The sequence below is a fragment of the Vigna angularis genome, chromosome 8, assembly GCF_016808095.1.
Source record: "Vigna angularis cultivar LongXiaoDou No.4 chromosome 8, ASM1680809v1, whole genome shotgun sequence".
NCBI lineage: Eukaryota > Viridiplantae > Streptophyta > Magnoliopsida > Fabales > Fabaceae > Vigna > Vigna angularis.
This window is the reverse complement of record NC_068977.1, coordinates 3,307,257-3,328,835: the sequence shown is the minus strand read 5'-3', so window position 1 is coordinate 3,328,835 and position 21,579 is coordinate 3,307,257. Positions and strand designations below refer to the sequence as shown.

At 34.5% G+C, this 21,579-nt stretch overlaps 3 protein-coding genes across 8 annotated transcripts; all 3 read left to right on the top strand.

Annotated features, from left to right (window-relative positions):
• Window positions 1-268: 268 nt before the first annotated feature.
• On the top strand, window positions 269-13,144 carry LOC108319434 (fanconi-associated nuclease 1 homolog). Of its 6 annotated transcripts, none has more exons than XM_052867516.1 (15): window positions 269-518; window positions 598-706; window positions 790-1,232; window positions 1,310-1,414; window positions 1,946-2,204; window positions 2,289-2,351; window positions 2,639-2,713; window positions 2,831-2,952; window positions 3,796-3,866; window positions 3,947-4,034; window positions 4,125-4,265; window positions 4,336-4,556; window positions 6,467-6,740; window positions 6,867-7,100; window positions 7,811-8,306. In XM_052867516.1, the coding sequence occupies exons 1-15, from the start codon at window positions 288-290 to the stop codon at window positions 8,168-8,170; spliced, it is 2,796 nt and encodes a 931-aa protein (XP_052723476.1). In that variant the 5' UTR covers window positions 269-287; the 3' UTR covers window positions 8,171-8,306. The 6 variants fall into 6 exon arrangements, with proteins under 6 accessions (XP_052723476.1, XP_052723475.1, XP_052723474.1 ...); XM_052867515.1 differs by having other exon boundaries at window positions 7,808-8,306; XM_052867514.1 differs by having other exon boundaries at window positions 270-518; window positions 7,736-8,306.
• Window positions 8,730-10,749, top strand: LOC108319429 (tRNA nucleotidyltransferase cca2-like). The gene has a single exon (XM_017550554.2). It carries the CDS (start codon window positions 8,798-8,800, stop codon window positions 10,421-10,423), a length of 1,626 nt encoding a protein of 541 aa, XP_017406043.2. The 5' UTR covers window positions 8,730-8,797; the 3' UTR covers window positions 10,424-10,749.
• LOC108319437 (uncharacterized WD repeat-containing protein C2A9.03) lies at window positions 13,006-18,060 on the top strand. Its single transcript, XM_017550573.2, has 9 exons — window positions 13,006-13,245; window positions 13,394-13,561; window positions 13,714-13,800; window positions 14,234-14,368; window positions 14,698-14,808; window positions 15,782-15,873; window positions 15,946-16,051; window positions 16,939-17,025; window positions 17,412-18,060. Exons 1-9 carry the CDS (start codon window positions 13,132-13,134, stop codon window positions 17,823-17,825), a joined length of 1,314 nt encoding a protein of 437 aa, XP_017406062.1. The 5' UTR covers window positions 13,006-13,131; the 3' UTR covers window positions 17,826-18,060.
• The last annotated feature ends 3,519 nt before the right edge of the window (window positions 18,061-21,579 follow it).

The following is a 21,579-nucleotide window of genomic DNA, read 5'->3' as shown; positions in this document are numbered from 1 at the left end:
ATGACAGTTGGTTAGGTATATTATGATCATTTTATCAACGGTTTCCTAGAAGTAAATATAATTTTAATTATGGAATCTATTTTGTTTTTGTTGTGTAATAAAATATTAAACATACAAGCATAATCGTGTTTTCCCTCATATATATATATATATATGTATATATTTATTGTCGTATAAATAAAATATGTAAAATAACATAAATGTATCATATTATCATATTATTATAAAAAAAATTAAAACAAAAGAGAGTGGGGAGACTTCAATCAATTTCATTTAATTTACTTTTCATGAATGACAATAAAGATGGTGAAAATGGCGGGAGATTTAAGGGTATGGTTATTTTTCCCTCTCCTTCCTTTGTGCAGCGTGCAGTAGTGACATTAGAAATGGTGCTCACAGGCAGAGAAAGCTTGATTCGATTAATTGGCAGACGGAGGCGCTTCCTCCCAAATCGCCGCTCTATCCTCTCCGATCCCATCCCTGATCCTAACCCTAACCCGAACCTCAGCCCGAATCCGGTATTGCATCGGATCTTTTTCAATCTCTTTCTTTGTGCTGATGTTTTGAGTGACACATTCTCATCGTTTTCATTTTCAGGTTGTTGAACAACCGCCGCAGCAACCAGATCAAAGCGGCGACGTACAGTGCCCTGTTTGCGGCCGCAACCTTCCCAGTGATGATCACAACCGCATAAACTCTCATCTCGGTATGTGTGCACGCTATTCACGTTGATATTCTTGCTTACATCAGTGTTTCTTTAAACTCTCTCATCTCGATTTTCACTCTCAGATGTGTGTCTCTCTCAATCACAACCAAAACCGGCAACAAAACGAAAGCTTTCCCAACGCACCCTCCTTGAGTTAAACTTTTCCCCATCCAATTCCAAACCTAAACTCCAGAGTCTCTCTCACGAATCTAACAGTGCCTCCTTCCTTCCTCTTCCAAATAACGGCTGTGAAGAAGAGGAAAATTGCGATAAACAAGAACCGCCTGAAAAACACGAGACTGGAGTTAATTCTACACTTGTTGCCACTTCCTCATCTTCCTCGCCTTCCTTGCCCCTGAACAGTGGGGTGCCTGATGATTCTAAACCAGTTGATGTGCTTGGTGCCACGCTTGAAACTTTCATCGTTGGCCGGAGGCACGCTGATAATCCAGACGAAATATGTGCTGGAACCGCCATATCTCTTTTGAGGGACCCTCAAAATGTTAAGGACCCCAATGCCGTTAAGGTTTGTTTCTTTTCCCTCTATAATAGTGGTATCTTCTGTTTGTAGTTTGAAGGAGCTCATTGTTGCTCTTGGTTCAGGTTGTTTCTGGGGATTCTGCATGCTGTAAGTCGTTAGGTTTTCTTCCCCGCCATCTAGCCCAGTACCTATCTCCTCTTATTGATAACTATGGCCTTGGATTTCAGGTATTCAAAATTTTAGACTGTTCATGAGTTGTTATGTATTAATGTGCCTTTGTCACTTCACTTTTTTCTTTTAGTTGTGTCAATTGGATTATTGAAATAGAAGGTACTTGAAGAGTTGATTCTTGCATTATGTGATATATAGAATATATCAATAATTGATAATCGGTGGCTGAAGTTTCATTGGATGTATATGAGATTAAAGGGATTTTGCAGGTGGTTTCAAGGTTAAATTTGTGATTCTTGTTGTTCTGTGGACAGAGTAAGTTTAGCGTTTTGGGTTTGACAGCATATAAAAGAAACTAAAGACATTGTAATATAACCCAATAAACCACCTATTAGTAATGACTGACATTCTTCTAGAATTTTTGGATAAGTGCTCTAATTACGTTCTTTTGAAATTACTGGCCCTCTTGTTTAATTTACTCATTTATTCTAAAGATCACTTGACAATTCTTCTAATTACTCAAAAGATTGTGGATTAAGCAACTTAATACTCAGCCTCATTATTTTTCTCTTTGGAACTTGTCCCAGGGGCATGTTACTTCTGTTCCAAAACATTCTCTCGAAATCGTGCCAATTCAGGTTACGTGTCACAAAACGGCAAATGGTGAAAGCAAGTACGCCGATGAGACATTTATATGCTTATGGAAAAATGTTCAACACGTTGTTAAATTTGAAAGAAGGAATCCTCCTTCAACTGTAAAGTATCAGCTGAATTTTTTTCTTATGCTACAAGAAGCGTTAAGAAATAATATTCACCTTTTAACTGAAGATGAGAAAACCTATATGGGTATTAATACTCTTGACTTTTATTTTGTTTTAAATTCTTAGTCAGATATTTTAAACAATGTCTCATCTATGGATGATTGGACAGATTCATTCACTTTACTCTCAAATGAAAGTCAGAGGCTTTTTATCCGGCTATACACTAGAAAAGGTTATTTAAATTTCATACTTATTTTAAATTCCGGTTGTCTTCCATCGGGCACTAAAACTTATGTCACATCACAAATGTTGATGCTCTTATTATTCATGTCGTGACAGTCCCACTCGTCTCTGAAATAAATGCTTCTGTTTGTATCCAAGTAGAGATCTTTTTGTGCCACTTGTTATGCGAGAATATGCCTATTGTTTAAAGTGATTTTCTGAGCTGCCTATTAATCATTTTTGAAGTTTTTTGTTGATTTCGAATTGATAAATTTTTTATATTGGGTTCTCATGAAGGACCTTGGTTTCGCATGTCTAGCATTTCATATTCTGAAATAGTGGATACTCAAAAGGCAGTGAAGGAACTTGCTGGTAATTCAATATAATTCGTAAGGTTCATTTCTTCTTTCCATGCAAATATGATTTGATCTTTTGCTATTAAATCTGATTCCTCCTTTGTAACCTGTATCTTTGGTATACATGTTGCAGATAAAGAATACATACATTTTATTGAAGATGCGAATCAACTATGTATGAGTGATGTGAAAGATATCTTGAATGTCCTCAATGTTTCTGAATTGCGTGAAATTTGGAGCATTTCACTAAAAAAGGTAAGAATTAATTGCTTGTTTTAGGACTACACACACATAATGTTTTTCTTAGATTTTTCTTATTAATTTTTATAGTAGGCAGTTGGTCGTTGTGTGCAAGTTACCTGTGTATCAATCTCTTTCTGCTATTAAATAATAGTTGTATCCTCTGATACACATTAAGTGATATGAAATTGCCTGTTCTGAAATCTGTCATGGTCGAATTTATTGTTTTCTGAAGGTTCTGAGTTTACCGTTTGTTACTTTGCTTCCAAAGAAGTTAAGGGCAATGACATTAGTTGATGTTCAGTGCCTACCTATTAGGTTATTGCTTCTTCTTTTTTGTTTCTAAATTAAATGACTGCATAAGATCGTTGCCTTTAAGTTTTAGGAAAATTGATTCGGGAGGATTTGTGTTGATTTAATTTGGTCAGTTACAAAGCTTATCTTATTGAAAAATGTTGTCAAATGGATGGTTTGTACTTATTGGGTCGATTGTGCAATCTCTTTTTTTTGTTTTGGTTTACCTTTTTTTTCTTAGTTTGTTATCCTTATAGGAGTGCATCCTGAGCATAATGTGTATTTTGTGACAAGTGAATGGAGCTTTTTGGATGGATCCTTCTAAATTTGGTTGTATCCATTGTAGAAGTTCCTAGATTGAATATTGGCTTCTGATGACTACATAGTAAGAGGGCTGTGTGGACAGATACGGGCCAAACAATTGAATATTTTTTGTTTCTCTATACAAACCTAGATGTTAAAAAATTAATTAGGTAATGCATCTGATGTGTGTTATTTGCTGTCTCCTTGTCAGCTTTCTTATGAACTAACTATTAAATGTAGTATATTCTATTAATGTTCTAGGGTGGTGGTCATGGGTTGAAGAAGCAGCATCTGATTTCATCCATTATTTCTAGTGACGCTGGTGTACCTTGGTATTAAACTTCTAGTTGTGATTTTATAATTTGTGGAGTCAAATATGTTTTATTTAATATTTGCTTCCCGTTGAATGCAGGTCACAATTATCAACTATGATTTTGGAAAGATCTAGTTCTTGTATTAGGATTTCATCAAAATCTGAGTCTCTTATGTGGCGTACTGAGGTGCCTCTTTGATCTCTGCTAATTTTGATTAAAGGATTTATTCAAATTGGATAATATTTAGGTCTGATGTAAACGATATTCCTTTTGCAGAGACTTTTCTTTTTAAATGGAGAACATGATCTGTCGTCCTTTCTACTTGTGGATATGGGAAAAATTAAGTATCCAGCTTACAACTGCATAATATCAGAACCAATTTTCTCAAATCGCAGGAATCTGCTCTCTTATGAAGAGGTACATATCCAAGTTCAGAGGTGTTAGTGGTCTTCCGTTCCTTCTTCCATATATGACATTAGGTTTTCAGGCTATTGAAGTGGCACAAATTATGGATGAAGCTCTTGATACAAACAAAATTGAAGTGGTATTAAGGTGCATAAAGCTAGCTGAATCCCGTGTATCTACTGATTTTTCTGACCGGTACTCAACTTCTGAATCAGTATCTTCAATTCAGCACTTATTTACAGCATCATGGGTATACTCCAAAGTGGTCACCGTGGGGATTTCTTTCCTTGAGCAGGAGCGCAGGTAGTTTTGAGGTTTATTAGCAAACCCTTAAATCTTGTTCAAATGGATACATAACGGCATCAAAACCTATACGATATGTAGTAAACATGTATGAGAGCGAAGTCTTTAAAATTCATGGTAAAAACGTTTTGGAGCTTGTGTAGTATGGTATTATTACTATCAGTTTTAGGAACGCCAATCATAAATCAGTGGGGCAGTAGAGTTATAATAAATCGATGCAAATTATCCTCAATTATTTATCTACTGTTCCATCCACTCGACAAGGACTCACTTTTAAGTCTAGTCTACTTACTACCTACGACAAAATTGGATGATGGTATTTTAGCTCTTAACGGTTTCTGGTTTTAGAATTTATTAGATCCTTCCATGGATGACTGTATCTAGCACTATAATGCTCTTTAGTTGTGAACTATCATAGTTTAACTAACTATCATAGTTTGTTTAACTATGAAACCCAGATAGTTAAATCCTAATAGATACGAGGATATGGGAAATCCTAAAAAACCAACACATGATATGGCTTACATACATTTAAATGTATTTATTCTAGAATTTACACAACAATAGCGACTTCTTCCCCAATCTACTTCAACCACTTTTCTTTCTATTTACTCGACAAACAGTTTCTGTAAAATAAAAAATAGTAAGATCAATTCCTTGCACCATAGTTGTTATAAAGTGGATAATGTAAACATAAAATCTAGTTGAGTTTCTCTTATTACTACAGTTGCAGTGAAATACAAAATCAGAGGAAGAAGATTTTCTTCAATTACACAGAACAGAACTGATACAAACCCAATTGTACAAGCCCTAATGAATCTTGTTGCGTGAGCTAGTGGCCAAAACAGAATTCATTTGCTGCAACCTGTGAGCACTTAGTAGTGATGTGGTACTTTTCAATACCAGAAGTACTGCAAACCCCAATCTATAGAAGAAGAAACCCATTTTGCTACCAGTTGCCCATGCCATGAATAGTACAATCTTTGACATTAAGTCCCACAAGTATTCGAAGCACTATTTTGTGGCCAATCTCCTTTCTGTGGATCTAAGACTTCTATGTGAGAAGTGTCGAAATAGCTGTGAATATGTGAAATAGAGTCAGCAGTCCAGCTCACATTGTTACAGTGAAAACAATTTGAATGTGTCCTATGTGATGGGTTTTTGCTGTATCTATTTCCTTGAAGCTGTATGAGTGATGTTAGATCCCTGTTTCTTGTTACTAATGATGTGGAGAAGTAGAAGCTAGAATAAGTGGTGGAACCGCGATTGAATGTTTCTTACAGCCCTAGTGGCACCAATATCTTATGCTTCTTTAAGTAATGATTCCGGCAAAGCCTTTGATTCTGGTGATTACTGCCTTTAAGAACCAATTGGAAATGTGATGATTGCTAGTTCGATGATGCTCTCTTATGTTATATTTATGTTGAAACTGGTCATACGAAGTATTCAAACAAACCTGTTCTAAGCTGCCTGGTCTATTTTCTCTAACCACTAGCACCATAAAATCTGGTCAAGTGTGATGATCATACGATTGCTATATCAACTTATGAGTACTATGAATGCAAAGTTTCAGGTCTCTTCAGGGTACACCTCATTGCTTTATTTGCCTCCTGTTTACTTATTGTCATTGATTTATCGACTCTAGTTCTGCACAACTCATGTTCCTGCACCATTTCCTCCTCAGCCTCAACAATAGATTTTATCCATATTTACTGAGTGAAATAGCGTCACATATAAAAGATGAACACTAGATCGAGCTCCTAATGGAATGAACTCCAATAATGTTACGCCTCCATACAGCCTTAACTCTAAGGATGTTAAGTAAGCATGATTTTCATTTATGTAGAAATAGATGGAGCATATGTATTTACTTACATGGGTTCATGGAAGAACTGACATTTGTTTCTCAGGTACACTGACGCAATTAATTTGCTCAGATGGCTGCTAAATGTTTTCCCTTCTGATTTAAGAAGAGGATATTGGACACTGAGGTTATCAATTGATTTGGAGCACCTGGGCTTCATTGATGAGAGTCTCCAAGTATCTGAAAACGGGTTGCTGGATCCATGGGTACGTGCTGGTTCAAGAATGGCACTGCAAAGGCGGGTTCTTTGTCTAGGTAAACCACCAAGGCGCTGGAAAGTTCCTAGTTATTCTAGGTCTGCACTGCAGAAGATCCCTCAGGTAAATTGCTTATTGTTTTATGATTCATTGATTCTTACCTATAATTTGCTTGTGTCCTACTCTCTTCAAATTAACATTTCTGATTTTCTTTAACAAGGCCTTCTCATTGTGGTTGTAATGATTCAGGTTTTTGTTCAAGGGAGACCATTGAATTCTGATTTGGGAGGAAAGAGTAGGTACTACAATGAAGAGGGGAAACAATGTGGAGTGGAAGAGCTTGCTTTGAATTACTATGCTAGGGATGGAGGTGGATGGCAAGGTGTTCACGCAGAGAGTGGGATATGGTTAACCATTTTTGGGCTACTTATGTGGGATGTCATATATGCTGATGTACCAAATGTCTTTTATACTAGATTTCAGGTACATTTTATTCAGTTAATTAACCCTCCCGTCTTTCTCAGCTTTCAACTTTGTGCTGCATTACTATATTTCGTGTACGATGTCTTGGAGATGTGGAATAAAATTTCCACAGCAGTTTCAACTATAAATAGATTGTTGACAAAGGTCATTATCAAGTTTTGCTTTTCCCTTTTTTACCTGTCTCTAGTTCCCTTTCCATTGTTACTCTACGTTACCAGTTTGCTGAGCCTTTTTCACCTGTGCTCGAGTTCACAATCTTAAGTTGTCTTACAAGTCACTTCTCAGAAGCTGCTTCAGGGAAGCCTCGTTGGCTCCTCCTACCTTTAAAATTAAAGCTTGACAAATTAAGGGATAGAGGATTTTTTTTCTTTCCATGGACTTCTAATTAAGGGCATAACTGTTACCATCATCCATTATGAATCTGATTATTTTCATGGTTATTTTGTTATAGTTTAACTGAAGACATTAGTTTAACTGTGTAATGCTAGAATTACCACTTTATGTTGATTATTTGTACTTTTGCCTTTTACTCAATTAGGGTTAAAAAAATATTGTTAGAAGACTCGTATTTAGTGTTTGTTATGAACAGACATATTCATTCATTGTAATTTTACTCATTGGTCTTGAATTTATAGAATGCTCCTTTAGATTTTGGTACTGATGGTTTTTATACTTCAAGAAAGAGTGTCATAGAATCCCATCTGCAGCAGATTCGTGATGGCATGGCCGAGGAGTTTCTTATTAAGTCATGGGAAACACATTTTGGAACAGCATGTAGAGGAGTTAATTGGGACTCCCATTCTTTGGATGAGCTTCGCGCTGCTGTTACTTGTGTTGGGGGCACTTGTTTGGCATCTCTCTGCCAACTTCTGGCTCAAGATTATCGGAGCTGGTCTAGTGGGATGCCTGATTTGCTGCTATGGCGTTTCCATGGAGAATACAGTGGTGAAGCCAAGCTTGTTGAAGTTAAAGGCCACAATGACCGACTCTCCGAGCAGCAGAGAGCATGGCTATTGCTGCTTATGGAATGTGGATTTTCGGTTGAGGTTTGTAAAGTGAAATTGTTGTAAGTTGCTTATTATTACTACTCACGTTGAAGTTTACTCTGGTACATTTGACGAAGTTCATTATTCATTTACAAGTGTTGGAAGTCCCACATCAACTAGAGATAAGGCCAAATTATAATATATAAATGAGGTGCAAACCTCACCCTACAAGTCGGTTTTGTGGGGATGAGTTAGGCATAAACTCACTTTCTAATATGGTATCAGAGCCATGGTTAGAGCCTATCCTAGCGAGTTCTAAGTGGGCATTCTATTCTTCTCTTCCACCCGCAATCGGGCCGTTATCGGACCACCCAATTTCTACTATCACGCACGAGATGTTATGAATACCTTAGGGCTTAAAGGAGGAGGGCCTCTTGTAAAGGAGTCGCTGGATAAAGCAATGGCTTGGCAACTTGCCCTTCCATCTGGAACCGCGGAGGATTGCGTTGAATGGTTGAGAGAAACCAATTCTAAGCGTGTTAAGTTGCAATGAGATTGATTGCCTTGAGTGATTGTTTATTCTCTCATTGTTTCGGATTGAGAGAAGCTGCTTTGCTTGGAAGGAATGCGGCTATTCTCAGTGTATTCTTCACTACGTAGGTTAACAAAATCAATCCACATATCAAACAAACGCATCCTGGCTGTTTCCAAATGTTTGGACTGGTCAGGATTGCTCTCGATGACACAAACTCCCTGTGCATCTTCGCCGATGGACAACAAGTACTCCCTAACCTTGTCGACAAACTCAGTTCCCATCATATTTGTGGCAGTTTTCAAAGCCACTCTCACCGTCCCGCCAAAACCCTCGTTCGAATCGCCACGCCGTCGTTTCGGAGTTGCGGTTGCGCACCAATGTCTACGGTTCAGGTCCGTGACAGAATCGACATATCTGATACCGAGAGAAGCATCTTTGATAGGCTTCTTGCCACTCTTCGCCACTTTCACCTCCAAACTCAGCTCCGTGTCGCGGGTGGCTGGGTTCGCGACAAGCTTCTAGGAAAAGAGTGCTATGACATCGATATCGCTCTGGACAATATGATGGGAACTGAGTTTGTCGACAAGGTTAGGGAGTACTTGTTGTCCATCGGCGAAGATGCACAGGGAGTTTGTGTCATCGAGAGCAATCCTGACCAGTCCAAACATTTGGAAACAGCCAGGATGCGTTTGTTTGATATGTGGATTGATTTTGTTAACCTACGTAGTGAAGAATACACTGAGAATAGCCGCATTCCTTCCAAGCAAAGAATTGGAACAGCAGAAGAGGATGCATATAGGAGAGATTTGACAATTAACAGCTTATTCTACAATATCAACACTGACTCAGTTGAAGATTTCACTAAGAGAGGGATCCTGGATCTTAAGTCCGGAAAGATTGTGACACCTTTACCCCCAAAAGCCACATTTCTTGATGACCCATTACGAGTTCTTCGAGCCATTAGATTTGGTGCTAGATTTGAATTCACCCTAGACGAAGATCTGAAAGTAGCTGCTTCATGTGATGATGTGAAAGATGCTCTGGCCACTAAAATTAGCAGAGAGCGCATTGGAACTGAGATTGATCTTATGATATCCGGAAATCAGCCGGTCAAAGCAATGACTTACATTTATGATCTGACACTCTTTCAGATTGTATTCAGTCTTCCTCCTGAATTTGAACCTGCTATTTCAGATGGATGTGAAAGGCTTTGCATTTCTTGCTTGGATACTGCTTGGAACCTTGTCCAGTTACTTGGAGAGTCAACTTTCACTGCTGAACAAAAAAGGTTAGCACTTTATGCTGCTTTGTTTCTTCCTCTTAGAAATACCACTTACAGAGAAAAAAAAGCAAAAACGGTTCCTGTTGTCAATCATATTATCCGGGAGTCACTTAAACGAAAAGCTAAGGATGCGGAAGTGGTGCTTAATTTACACCAAGCATCACATAAATTCTTGTCGTTGTTCCCTTGTCTTACATCTGGTAAGGATGACCAAGTTGTCGATCATGATTGGATGGGAGACTTGGTTGATGTCCCTGTCTATTCTAGAGTCAGGGTACTGACAGGGTTTCTCTTAAGAGAGCTTAAAGATTTTTGGCGAGTTGCACTGTTGATATCTACTATACTACATCCTATTGACATTGAGGATGAGCCCTCCCAGCTGGACATAAGAAGAGATCTGTTTAATACTGTGGAGAATGCTATAACCAAACTCGGCCTTGAGAGGATATGGGACGTAAAACAATTGATCAATGGCAAAGATGTCTATACCTTACAAGCCGGTTTTGTGGGGATGAGTTAGGCATAAAACTCACTTTCTAATACGGTATCAGAGCCATGGTTAGAGCCTATCCTAGCGAGTTCTAAGTGGGCATTCTATTCTTCTCTTCCACCCGCAATCGGGCCGTTATCGGACCACCCAATTTCTACTATCACGCACGAGATGTCTATACCTTGGCGTGAAGGGGGTGTGTTGGAAGTCCCACATCGACTAGAGATAAGGCCAAATTATAATATATAAATGAGGTGCAAACCTCACCCTACAAGCCGGTTTTGTGGGGATGAGTTAGGCATAAACTCACTTTCTAATAACAAGCAATACTCCTGGAAAGAAGAGGAACGGTTCTATACGACATATGAACTACTCTACTCTTGACCGAAAGTAGTAATAGGTGCCCAGCCAGAAGAGCAGGGTATTTCTTCTTCCATCCTCATGGTTACTTCTTATATTTATTTTTAGATTGTCCAATCTGAAATATATTTTTTAATTTTAGATTGTCCAATCTAAGGAAGATTTTCTGATTGAAAAATCTGATAGATTTTTGAATTTTATAACCTGGAATCCAATCCATAAACAATTTGGACATTTTCCCACAACTATAAAGGTGCAGGAAGGAAGTATAAAGGTGCTATACGAAATTGTAGAGAAGCAAATGCCAACAGAGCCAATGAACCATTGACGCAGAGAGATTGAAATACGTTCATGCAGTAATTCTTGTTGCTGATTCTTCATCTAATTATGCAATTATTTTTGCTCTAGCTGATTCGTCATTTAATTATTGGGTTCCGTGCCTTATCAAGTATTAACTTTATGTATGTTAGGGAGATTACTCTGGTAAATTAAAGTATCATTGTCCATAAATGAAAATAAATAGTAATGTCAAGATCAATCTCACGAGCTGTAACTGGAACAACCCCACCAACACATAAGAAGTGACCCTTTTCAACTCTTTTGTCTTTGTCAAAACTCTGTAGCACATCATAGCATAGTAAACATCCTTTACGTATGCCATTCCGTCTCTGTTAAGGTTTGTTCATTTGATAGGACATATCCCTGATGAGTGAAGTGAATGTATATTTGTCGTGTCCATTAAAGCTTGCAAGCTACATTCCTCTTTTCTACAATTAATAATATGGTTAATTTAAATTCTATTTTTAAATATTCGATCAAATAATATAAGTACTAAGTTTTCAAATAGTCTGACAACACTTTCTGACGAATGAATCTTTATTTTGTTACATAAATGCATCTATTTGCACTATTAAAGTAAAAACATTTCATTAATACATTCCACAATAAGAAAAAGATACAAAAAAGAATAAGCAGTTTATGTACTTTCAAAGTTGATTCATATTTCTTATAATTAGAATAAAATAATAAACTCATTTGTTTCTTTATAAGGCACTGGGGGAAGTGTTAAGTAGGGTGTAGCTAAAAGGACTAAAGTGAACAGAAAGCTTGTTCTTTCTGTTTGATTTTGTCGATGAGGTGTAGTAAGTAGGTTTGATGAATAAAATAGGAAGCTTTTGATTGCGGTTTGTGGCATGTCTTCACTTTTTGAATGGGCGTGTCTTTTTTCGTCCAAATTTTTTATATATTGACTATGCAAAAGAAAAAAATCAATCATACATCTTAATAATACAAAAATACTGAAATAATTATTTATAAAAGTAGTGAAGGTAGAGTAGTAGATTATTATTTAAAAATAATAGTGATGTAAGAAGTGGTAGGGATAAGGAATTGGGTAGTGCGGTGGAAGATAGTGAATAAATAAATAGAAGAAAAAGAAAAAAGATGAATAGAAGAAGAGGGGAGTGTCCCAGGAGCACGAGGTTGTCATCATCTCTTTCTCTTTTGTCCATACACACACAACACAACAAAACACATTACACAATCAATGAATGTCTCTTTACTCAATCCTATATCCACATTCCCATCGCAATTCGCAATGCAATCGATACTACCCATTGCCTTTTCCTCCCTTACTAATTATCACCACTAATATTCTTATCATCTTCACACCTTTTTACTTCTATATCATCAACTTAATTAATCACATCTATCAAATTCCTATTCTTTCAACTTTTCAATTATTTTAGTTTCATATTTTTAAAAATAAAAAATATAATCAATTTAATTCAATAACATTATATTTTTCTTACAATTAACCTGAGTTGATAATACCTTTATGTATTAAAAAAATTAATATAATTAAATTAAAATTTATTTTTAAAATTTAAAGAAAAAAATATATGAAAGTGTGAGAAATTTGTATCAAATTTCAATTTTATATCTAAAATTAAGAGTACAAACGTATTTGACTCATAAATTTAATAATTATGTCTTAACATTGTTAATCTTTTTAAACGGTAAAATAAATTTATTGACCCTACGTTATCAATATATATATTTAATTCTTAAAATATATTAATTTTTTATTGTATTTTTCTCAGGATTTATAGCGTTTCTTTTGGACCTACGAGATATTAAATATTTATATAAATATTTTAATTGTTTTTGTTTGGAAGCACAGGGTAAAGAAACCCTTTAATCTCATTTATTGCTTTATTCTTTCGCTCAGAATTTTATATTGATATATTAAGATGCAGGAGAAGAGGTAACCGTGTTTCTTTCGTGTCTTCGTTCTTCTTTCTGTTCCTACAACGAATGCACGGACACACTGCAATAATCTATTGAAAAGGGTTGAACTTGGACGCACGAAAGACACCATGTCCAACCATGATGACATGAACCCTTTTGATCAAATGGACGAAGACGATTTCTTTGATGAAATTGATTACCAAAACCATGGTGGGGATGCTGCTCTTGATGAATATGAAATGGTTTGTTTTTTTCATTTCCTATTCTCTTTTCGGGTTTGCATTTTTATTTTTAATTTTTAGTTTTTTGAGTTGTTTTATGTATCTATTGATTGAACTGAGAGGGAGTTTGTTTCTTTTTTTTTGTGTATGTGTTTGGTGATTGGAACAGCTTACTAAGGTGACTGATACGTCAGCTGCACAGGCAAGAAAGGGAAAGGACATTCAGGGAATTCCATGGGAGAGGTTGAACATATCAAGGGAAAGGTACAGGTTGACAAGGCTTGAGCAATACAGGAATTTTGAGAACATTCTTACATCTGGGGATGCTGTGGACAAGGTCTTTTCCTTTCTGTTTCTTCTTTGCCCTTTTTTATTGTCCTTTGTTTAGGGTTGTTGGGAGGATGGAAATAGCAGTGAATTCGTTTGACTAAATGTTTTGATGTTCAAAGTTTATTTATTTATTTATTTTTCTCCTATTTCGGGTCCCAGGAGTCCAAGCAAATGGAGAAGGGTGGCAATTACTATGAGTTCTTCTATAACACAAGAATGGTTAAGCCTACCATCCTTCATTTTCAGGTTTGTTGACTTTTTCATTTGGTGATGCACCTAGTTATTTTCCTGCGATTTGAATGGCTGATAAACTTTGCTTTAACATGACTTGAAAGTTGAAACTTGAGTGTTTGGGTGGTTTCCTGTGTTATATAATTAACCAAAATGTTATTGATTGTGTGTGGCTGTACTTCTTGTACATTGATTTTCTTCGTGGACATTGAGAAACAACAGTCCTGTAGAAGATGGATTGGGTTTGTTTTATATTATATATCAAATAAAAATAAAACAAGCATGTGTCCATTTTCATTGGACACAGCGGTTCTGTTTCTCTGTATGGTTTGTGGTCTTACAAAAGTAGGTTTGGATTCCTTATCTAAATGATATTCAAGCTTAATGTAATGGATTTTACTGATGAAGGAAAAAGTCTACCCTAGTGACAATTGTTTGTGACATGCAGCTGAGAAACTTGGTATGGGCAACCTCAAAGCATGATGTCTACCTTGTCTCCAACTACTCAGTTAATCACTGGTCATCTATAAGTGGTACCTTGTCTGAGATAATCAATTTTGCTGGGCACGTGGCCCCTACGGAGGTAATGCAGTCCCTTACACAATCTTGTTCATCTATAAAGATAGAGGAATTGAAATGTTACTTGTGTCTTTTCCGTGCTTTATGAATGCAAGTCTTATGCGGAACCTATAATTTCTTTAAACATGAGAAACCTAGTTGATAAGTATACATGTGTGGTTAATGAATCAGAGAAGTTATCATGGTTCATTTGAGAAAACGATTTAGTTAAGAGTGCAAATTATGACGAATTTTATACTAGAACACAATCTAAATGGCTTCAGCATTGCTTTATTTAAGTATACATATCTTATTTCTTTGCTTTACTTAACTGTGCATTCTTTGGTCTTGTAGAGACATGTAGGAAATTTGTTGGAAGGATTTTCTCAGACCCAGATTAGCACATTGGCTGTCAAGGATAAACTTCTTGTTGCTGGTGGCTTCCAAGGAGAGCTTACTTGTAAGGTGAGTCCGCATGATTTATGCTTCCGATACTCTATTAAAGATGAATGACTTTGTATTATTAATGATATATTTATATATTGCTTGAACATCTATCCATTGGGAGACATTAATTTTTCTTGAATGTGCGGGTTGCTGTGAATAAATTCTCCCATGTAAAATATAAGGCAGGTGGTCATAAAGGGCTACGTGTTCTTTAAAAGAATAGCAGGTTATCTATATGGAATCAGTGCTATGTAGGGTTTTGTTGATAGGTGGTCCTTTGCATTAAGTTACTAAAAGTTTGTGTTAACTCACTCTTATTGTTCAAAAATTTCATCTTTTGATATGATTCTTATATGTTCTAAAGAGGGAAACATTTTTGTTAGATTTCATTTTCTGTTAGATTCCCTGTTAAATTTTGTTGAACTTTGACTTTGAGGACTAGTATATAGATTTACTAGTGAAGCTCGTGAACAAAAGATCTGTTTGGATCAGTTAGGCTCAAAAAGGTGTTTCTTGATATTCATTTTTATGTTACTGATAATTGCAGGAATACCGTCCTATTTTCACTTTAAAATTACTACCTTTACTTGTGAGGAGCTTGGTCTCCCTTATTTCTAATACTCTTGTTTCTATCATAATTCACAATAACTTCTCAATCAAGCTCAACTTAATCACTAGGATTAACTTGTAGTTAATCACCCTTGGTTTTTGGGGGTCAAACCTTCCTTTGTTTGCACATCTTGCGTTATTAGATATTTCGGATTCTATGATTGTGGTGTTTTACTTTTTCTCCTTTGTTCTCTTCTTGGGGCTTCCTTCTATTTGGGTTGGCAATATATACTTAGTATATAGATTAATTGTTCCATTTTATTGGGTATGTGATAGGAATTATTGCTACTACGCAAGCCTACTATCTCTCCCCAATTCTCAATTTTATCATACTAAGATTAGGATTGTGTGCTGCAACTTATATTGTCTATTCTGAATGCAGCGTTTGGATCAGAAGGGAGTAAGCTTTTGTACACGGACCACACATGATGATAATGCCATAACAAATGCAATTGAAATATATGACAGCTTGAGGTATTTTTCATACCAAGTTATATTTGTCTCTGTTTGGAACATGAACACGGCTTGACATGAAAACTTTTGCAGTGGTGCAACTCATATTATTGCTTCCAATAATGATTGTGGTGTGAGAGAATATGACACAGAAAGGTTTCAGCTTTTGAATAACTTCCAGTTCTCTTGGCCAGTGAATGTAAGCACCTCTAAGAGAAATCTGACTTATGCAGTATATTTTTTTATTTTATTTTCTTTTTCAATTGCTGCTTGTTAGCTAGTTATTCTCTCACTCAGGTTCATTCCGATTTCCATTTCTTGTAGTTCCTTCTTTCTTTTTTCAGTTGGTTAGAAGAAAATATATTAGAAAGTGAAAAGAAAACAGTACCATAAGTTTCAGGATAAGAACTCTTAGAACTTAAAAAGAAAACCAAAACAAAGACACCAAAATACTGAAGTCCTATAACTGTAAAACCTAGTTAGTGTAGGAGTGTTGTCCAATCTCTTTGCATATCTTATTTGTTGATTCCATTAAAGGATATGATGTACCCTTGTAATCATAAATACAAGCATTCCTTTCAACTCACATGCACTTTACAAACTATCCAGCCATATTGTTTTGATTTTCATTTTTTTTGTATTTCCAAACCCTTAAAAGGGGACATGAAGAAACTGATTCATGCCACTTGGACAAACTCATTTCTTGCTCGAAAAGTTGACCTTTGAAGAAGCTTTTGATTTCCAAATGGACTTATATGGAGATAGTCTTTCCCTTGTAGGAGGATAAGTGAGAAATTGAAATAAGATTTGTTTGAAATTTTGAAAAATACCACAGGAATTCAGGTTCCAAATTGCATGTCTTGATTAAAAGGAAATAGAGCATAATCAATTAAAGCCAAAGATGGATTGAAGTTAACTAGTTTCCATGTTAAATTTTTTCTTCTACTGTTTGATTGTCTTAAACTGATTTTCTTGATTTGAGCATGGCAGTTGCATTCACAATTTGTATGAACTTCAACTATTTTTTCTACATCATTTCTACTTCCAAGAAAATGCAGTTTTGATCTGCCTTGATTCCTTATGCAGCACACATCAATCAGTCCAGACCGTAAGCTTATGACTGTTGTTGGAGATAACCTGGATGGGCTGCTGGTGGATCCTCAGAATGGGAAGGTACTTGGTTTCACTTGATCATACAGTTGTTGGAAACTTTTGTTCAAGTATATTTTTTTGTCTTTTTCCCGATGAATGCAGTCTTTGATTTAGTTCATGCATTTGCTAATGGAGCTGTATGGGTAGTGAATGTGAAACGAGTAAAACTTTCATTGAACATATATGCTATATGATGTGGTCATACGGGTAGTCATTGTTAAACATCTCCAAGGGATAGTGAATGCATGCTAGATATGAAAAGTGTTGGGAAAGGGAGATGAAGATACGAATGTAATGAAATTAATTAAGCATTATGTAGTTACCTTGTAGTTTTATACTTTCCAAAAACAGCATACCATGCTGAAGAAACTTCCACTAACATCTTTGTGACTTGTTTGATTTCTTAGACTGTTGCTACTTTGGTTGGTCATCGAGATTACTCTTTTGCTTCTGCATGGCATCCCAATGGGTGTACCTTTGCAACGGGGAATCAGGATAAGACTTGCAGAGTATGGGATGTTAGACACTTATCTTCTCCTGTTGCCATTGTCAGGGGTAACCTAGGGGCAACCCGTTCTATTCGGTTTTCTTCAGATGGTCAATATATGGTGGTTGCTGAGCCTGCAGATTTTGTGCACGTTTATAGCACAAAGGCAGACTACAAAATACGGCAAGAGATTGATTTCTTTGGAGAAATTTCTGGGGTTTGTCTGAGTCCTGATGATGAGTGTATGTATATTGGAATCTGGGACAGGACATATGCAAGCTTGCTACAGTATAATAGGAAGCACCAATATCAATATCTTGATGCCTACTACTGATCTTTATTCCTGCCAGTTGATTTAGGAAAAATCATTGATGTTGATTTATAGAGCAGTTTGATATTCTAGGTCCTTCTCCTTTCTCAGTACTTGATGTAGGTCAGTCTGATTAATCAAGACCACAGCATCATAAGATAGTTGTACAATGAAATCATGCCTCACCTTCCCTTTATTTCTGAGTTTTTGATGTGAATGCCACCGGCAGAAATCACAAAATTGCATGGTTTTAATGTTATATACATAGTCTTCATCTGCATCCAACAGTGGTTATAGTTTGGTTTATATTATTTGGAAAGCAAATGGTGTTCGGCTAAGCAACTTATAAGATGTGGCCGTGCCTTGGCATGTTGAATGTCCTTTTTCTGGATAAATGCTTGGAACAAATTCTTCACTAGTATGTAAGTTTTATGTAGACTTAACTAAGTAAAAAACAAGTGCATGTTAATTAGTGTAGTTTATATGAAAATGGTATGTTGAAAACATTTCTCTCCTTTTCTAAATAGTTTATATGTTGTTCATTAAGGAAACGTCATTGATTGCTTCGGGCATCAAGTATTTTCTTAATATGAATTCAAATCTATAAGAAGGGAGAGGGCACAAGGTAAAGAGAATAATAGTAAGAAGAAAGTGAAAAAATGTCCTTCTATATGTGGAAAGGAAACAAAAATGGATAGAAAAATGGTGATGGGTAGTGTGGAAAACGGTGAGAAACAAATTTAGGCAAAGATTTCTTTTATAATTTTCTCTTTTCCTAGATCACCTTTTGTCTTCTTCATCAACATTTTCCCCTTTCCTTGGTAGTTTTTCTTTTTATGGCAATACTTTTAGAAAATTTATAAACATCTTGTTTAATTTATTGATCATATTTAAGGATAGAAGTTATTCTCTCTATTTATTTAAAGTTCTTGAATATTAGTAAGTAAAAATACAAATTGTCTAACTAGTATTAATCATGGTAGAGGCAAGTTGATTTATCCATTATACTATTCCTACTAGTGCATTTATTAAGAAGTTAACAATAACTTCAATAGAATTTTGATGTTCATGCTAGTTCCTCTATTCCAAGACGTATCTTTAATATTTTAAAACCATATTTGTATCATTCGATTTTTTAAATATGAGAACTTGATTTTTTGTTAGTGAAATTTTAAAAAAAATGAATTTTTCATCTTCAAGTCTTCTTCATGATTTGACTGAATTTTATACCGTGTTTCTTCCAAATTTAATGTTCAATTTTCGTTTAGCAAATCCAATTTTCTCTGCCTACTAGAAATTCATTTTTGAACAAATTTTATTAGATAAATTTAATCTGACCAATTAATTTCTTAAAACTTAGGTTTTTTTTTTTTATCAAAATTTATTATTGTAAAATTTATTGAGTCTTTTGTGCTGTTTCTTATGAGACTATTATCATATTACTAATAAATATCTAATTTCATTTAGTTTTTTATACACGATAAGTTTATATATATAAGTGTGAAAAGAGTGTGTCATATATTTAATATCAATTAAAAAATCAATTATAATATACAAGTAGGATAATGCTTATTGAAGAAATTAATTTTATAAAAAATGAATTGAAACCTAAATTACTTTATACTGAGGTTTTCAAAAGAATTATGTGTGGAGGAAAGGTTTGAAATTGAATGGTATAACACTCAACTTGTGTACATCTAAGGGAACATAATCACCATCTTGAACTGATAAGAAACATTTATTTATTTATTTTTGTATAAAATAAGATTATGTGTGAAACTTAAGAACACTTAATAAACTGAAAAATTGTGTGAAGTCATTTTAGTGGTATATTTTTGTTCCTCTAAACACATGGTAGAGTATGATATAAGGGAAAGAATATGTGAACAACAGACAAAAATGGAAAGTGGGAAGATTCCTCGTTTTAATGTGTTGCCGTGCAGATAACAAGGAGATAAGGTATATGAAATGTCAAAAAATAGTTGGAATAAACGCGTTTTTATACTGATAAAGATATTGTTTGTTTTAATTAAATTTTTATAAATTAATTTTTAATATTATTTTTAAACAATTTTTTATCAAAAGAAATATATTTTACATGTATGTAAATTCATATTCAATCTTTTATTTTATCGAATTTAAAACTTTGTTCCTGTCTTTACATCAAATTCAGATAAAGCTTAGAAAACAAATCATGCATAGATTAATAAAAACACATTGAAATATGGATGATTTGGTAGGAGCTAATGTTGATAACTAGGAAGCTTGATCAATAGCATACATTTTCTTTGAGAACAACTTAGTGACATATCACATCACATTAAAATGCACAAAAATTTAGAATGAATGGTTCTCGTTATTTCCATCAAATTGCTCCTGTTTTTTTTTTTCTCTGTTTAAAATAAGTATTGTATTAATAACTTTTTTGATAATAGACTACGATCTTACTATTTTATTAGTCTAATCACAAACTATTACGTAAATAATTATAAAAAAATTGTTAAAAAACTATTATAAAAATATTTTCCTTAGTAAAATAAAATATACACCATTTCTGAACAATAAAGGTGGACAAAAGAAGAACAGAGTAATAAAATTAATTTCGTCATCCTTCATCGCCCAGCAGAGTTAAATATTGAACAACGATATCATTTAATACATATTATAAATAAAGATAAATAATCCCAAAAACTGAATTATTATACTTTTTAAAAAAAATTACAAAAACAATATCAAATAAAAAATATATTTTTAATTATATTTTTAAAAAATGTAAGTGTCTTGTCACAAAAGAAAAATTTTATCACATTTCTGAGATCAGTTGTTCTTCTAACACACAACATTTTAAGTTATTCTACTTTAAATATTTTAACTGATATAGTTAGATTTTTCAATGTAGCATGTGATTGAGATTTTAATTTTTATTGAAATAATAAAAACCCTACTAAAAGAGTTTGAGATTTTGTTTATTTAATATTGAAGTATTGAATCAGCACATTTTCAAAGGAAAATTTTTAGGCAAAAGGGAAAAAAATGTCTGTTCTGTTTGACTTGTTTTAACTGTTATGACGAAGAGATTTTATGATAAAGATTGAATCTTTGGGAATGGAGATGATTTAGAAGAAGGAAATTAAATTAGGATTTTGAAGGGATGGTTGGTTAAAATTGGAATTTGATAGAGGCAATTGGAAAAATGGGGACAAAGAGACAGAGAAAGAGAAAGTGTGACAGAAGAATCCCGTGAATGAATTTTGGATCTTATGTTCTGATTTCTGACCACATTCACACGCAATCCATGTTCGTTGGACCCACACCACACCAACAAAACAAATATATGTTTTTTTTCTTGTATTTATTAAAAAATAAAAAAATAACTGTGTTGGATGTATTTCACATAAAAGAAATAGTTATAATTAAAAATAATTTTGAAAAAAAACAATATACCCTAAGTAATGAAATCTTGTTATATTTTGTTACATATATATGTTTATCCTAAATAGTTATAAATGTAATTATCAATAGTAGTTTAGTAAGAAAAGTAGTAAATTAGAACGGAAATATTTTTTTTAATTTGATTGAGATTATTTTTTAATGACGAAGATTAGATAAGTAAAATCATAATTAAATTATAATTTTTTAATCTAATGATAAGTTATTCAACCATTACATACACTGACTAAACAAGAGAATATATGAGTTACCATCCAACTTGGCTCAAATGTTGTATAATTATATTATTTAGCATTTGATGATTATGCTAATGCCAAACTTAATGACA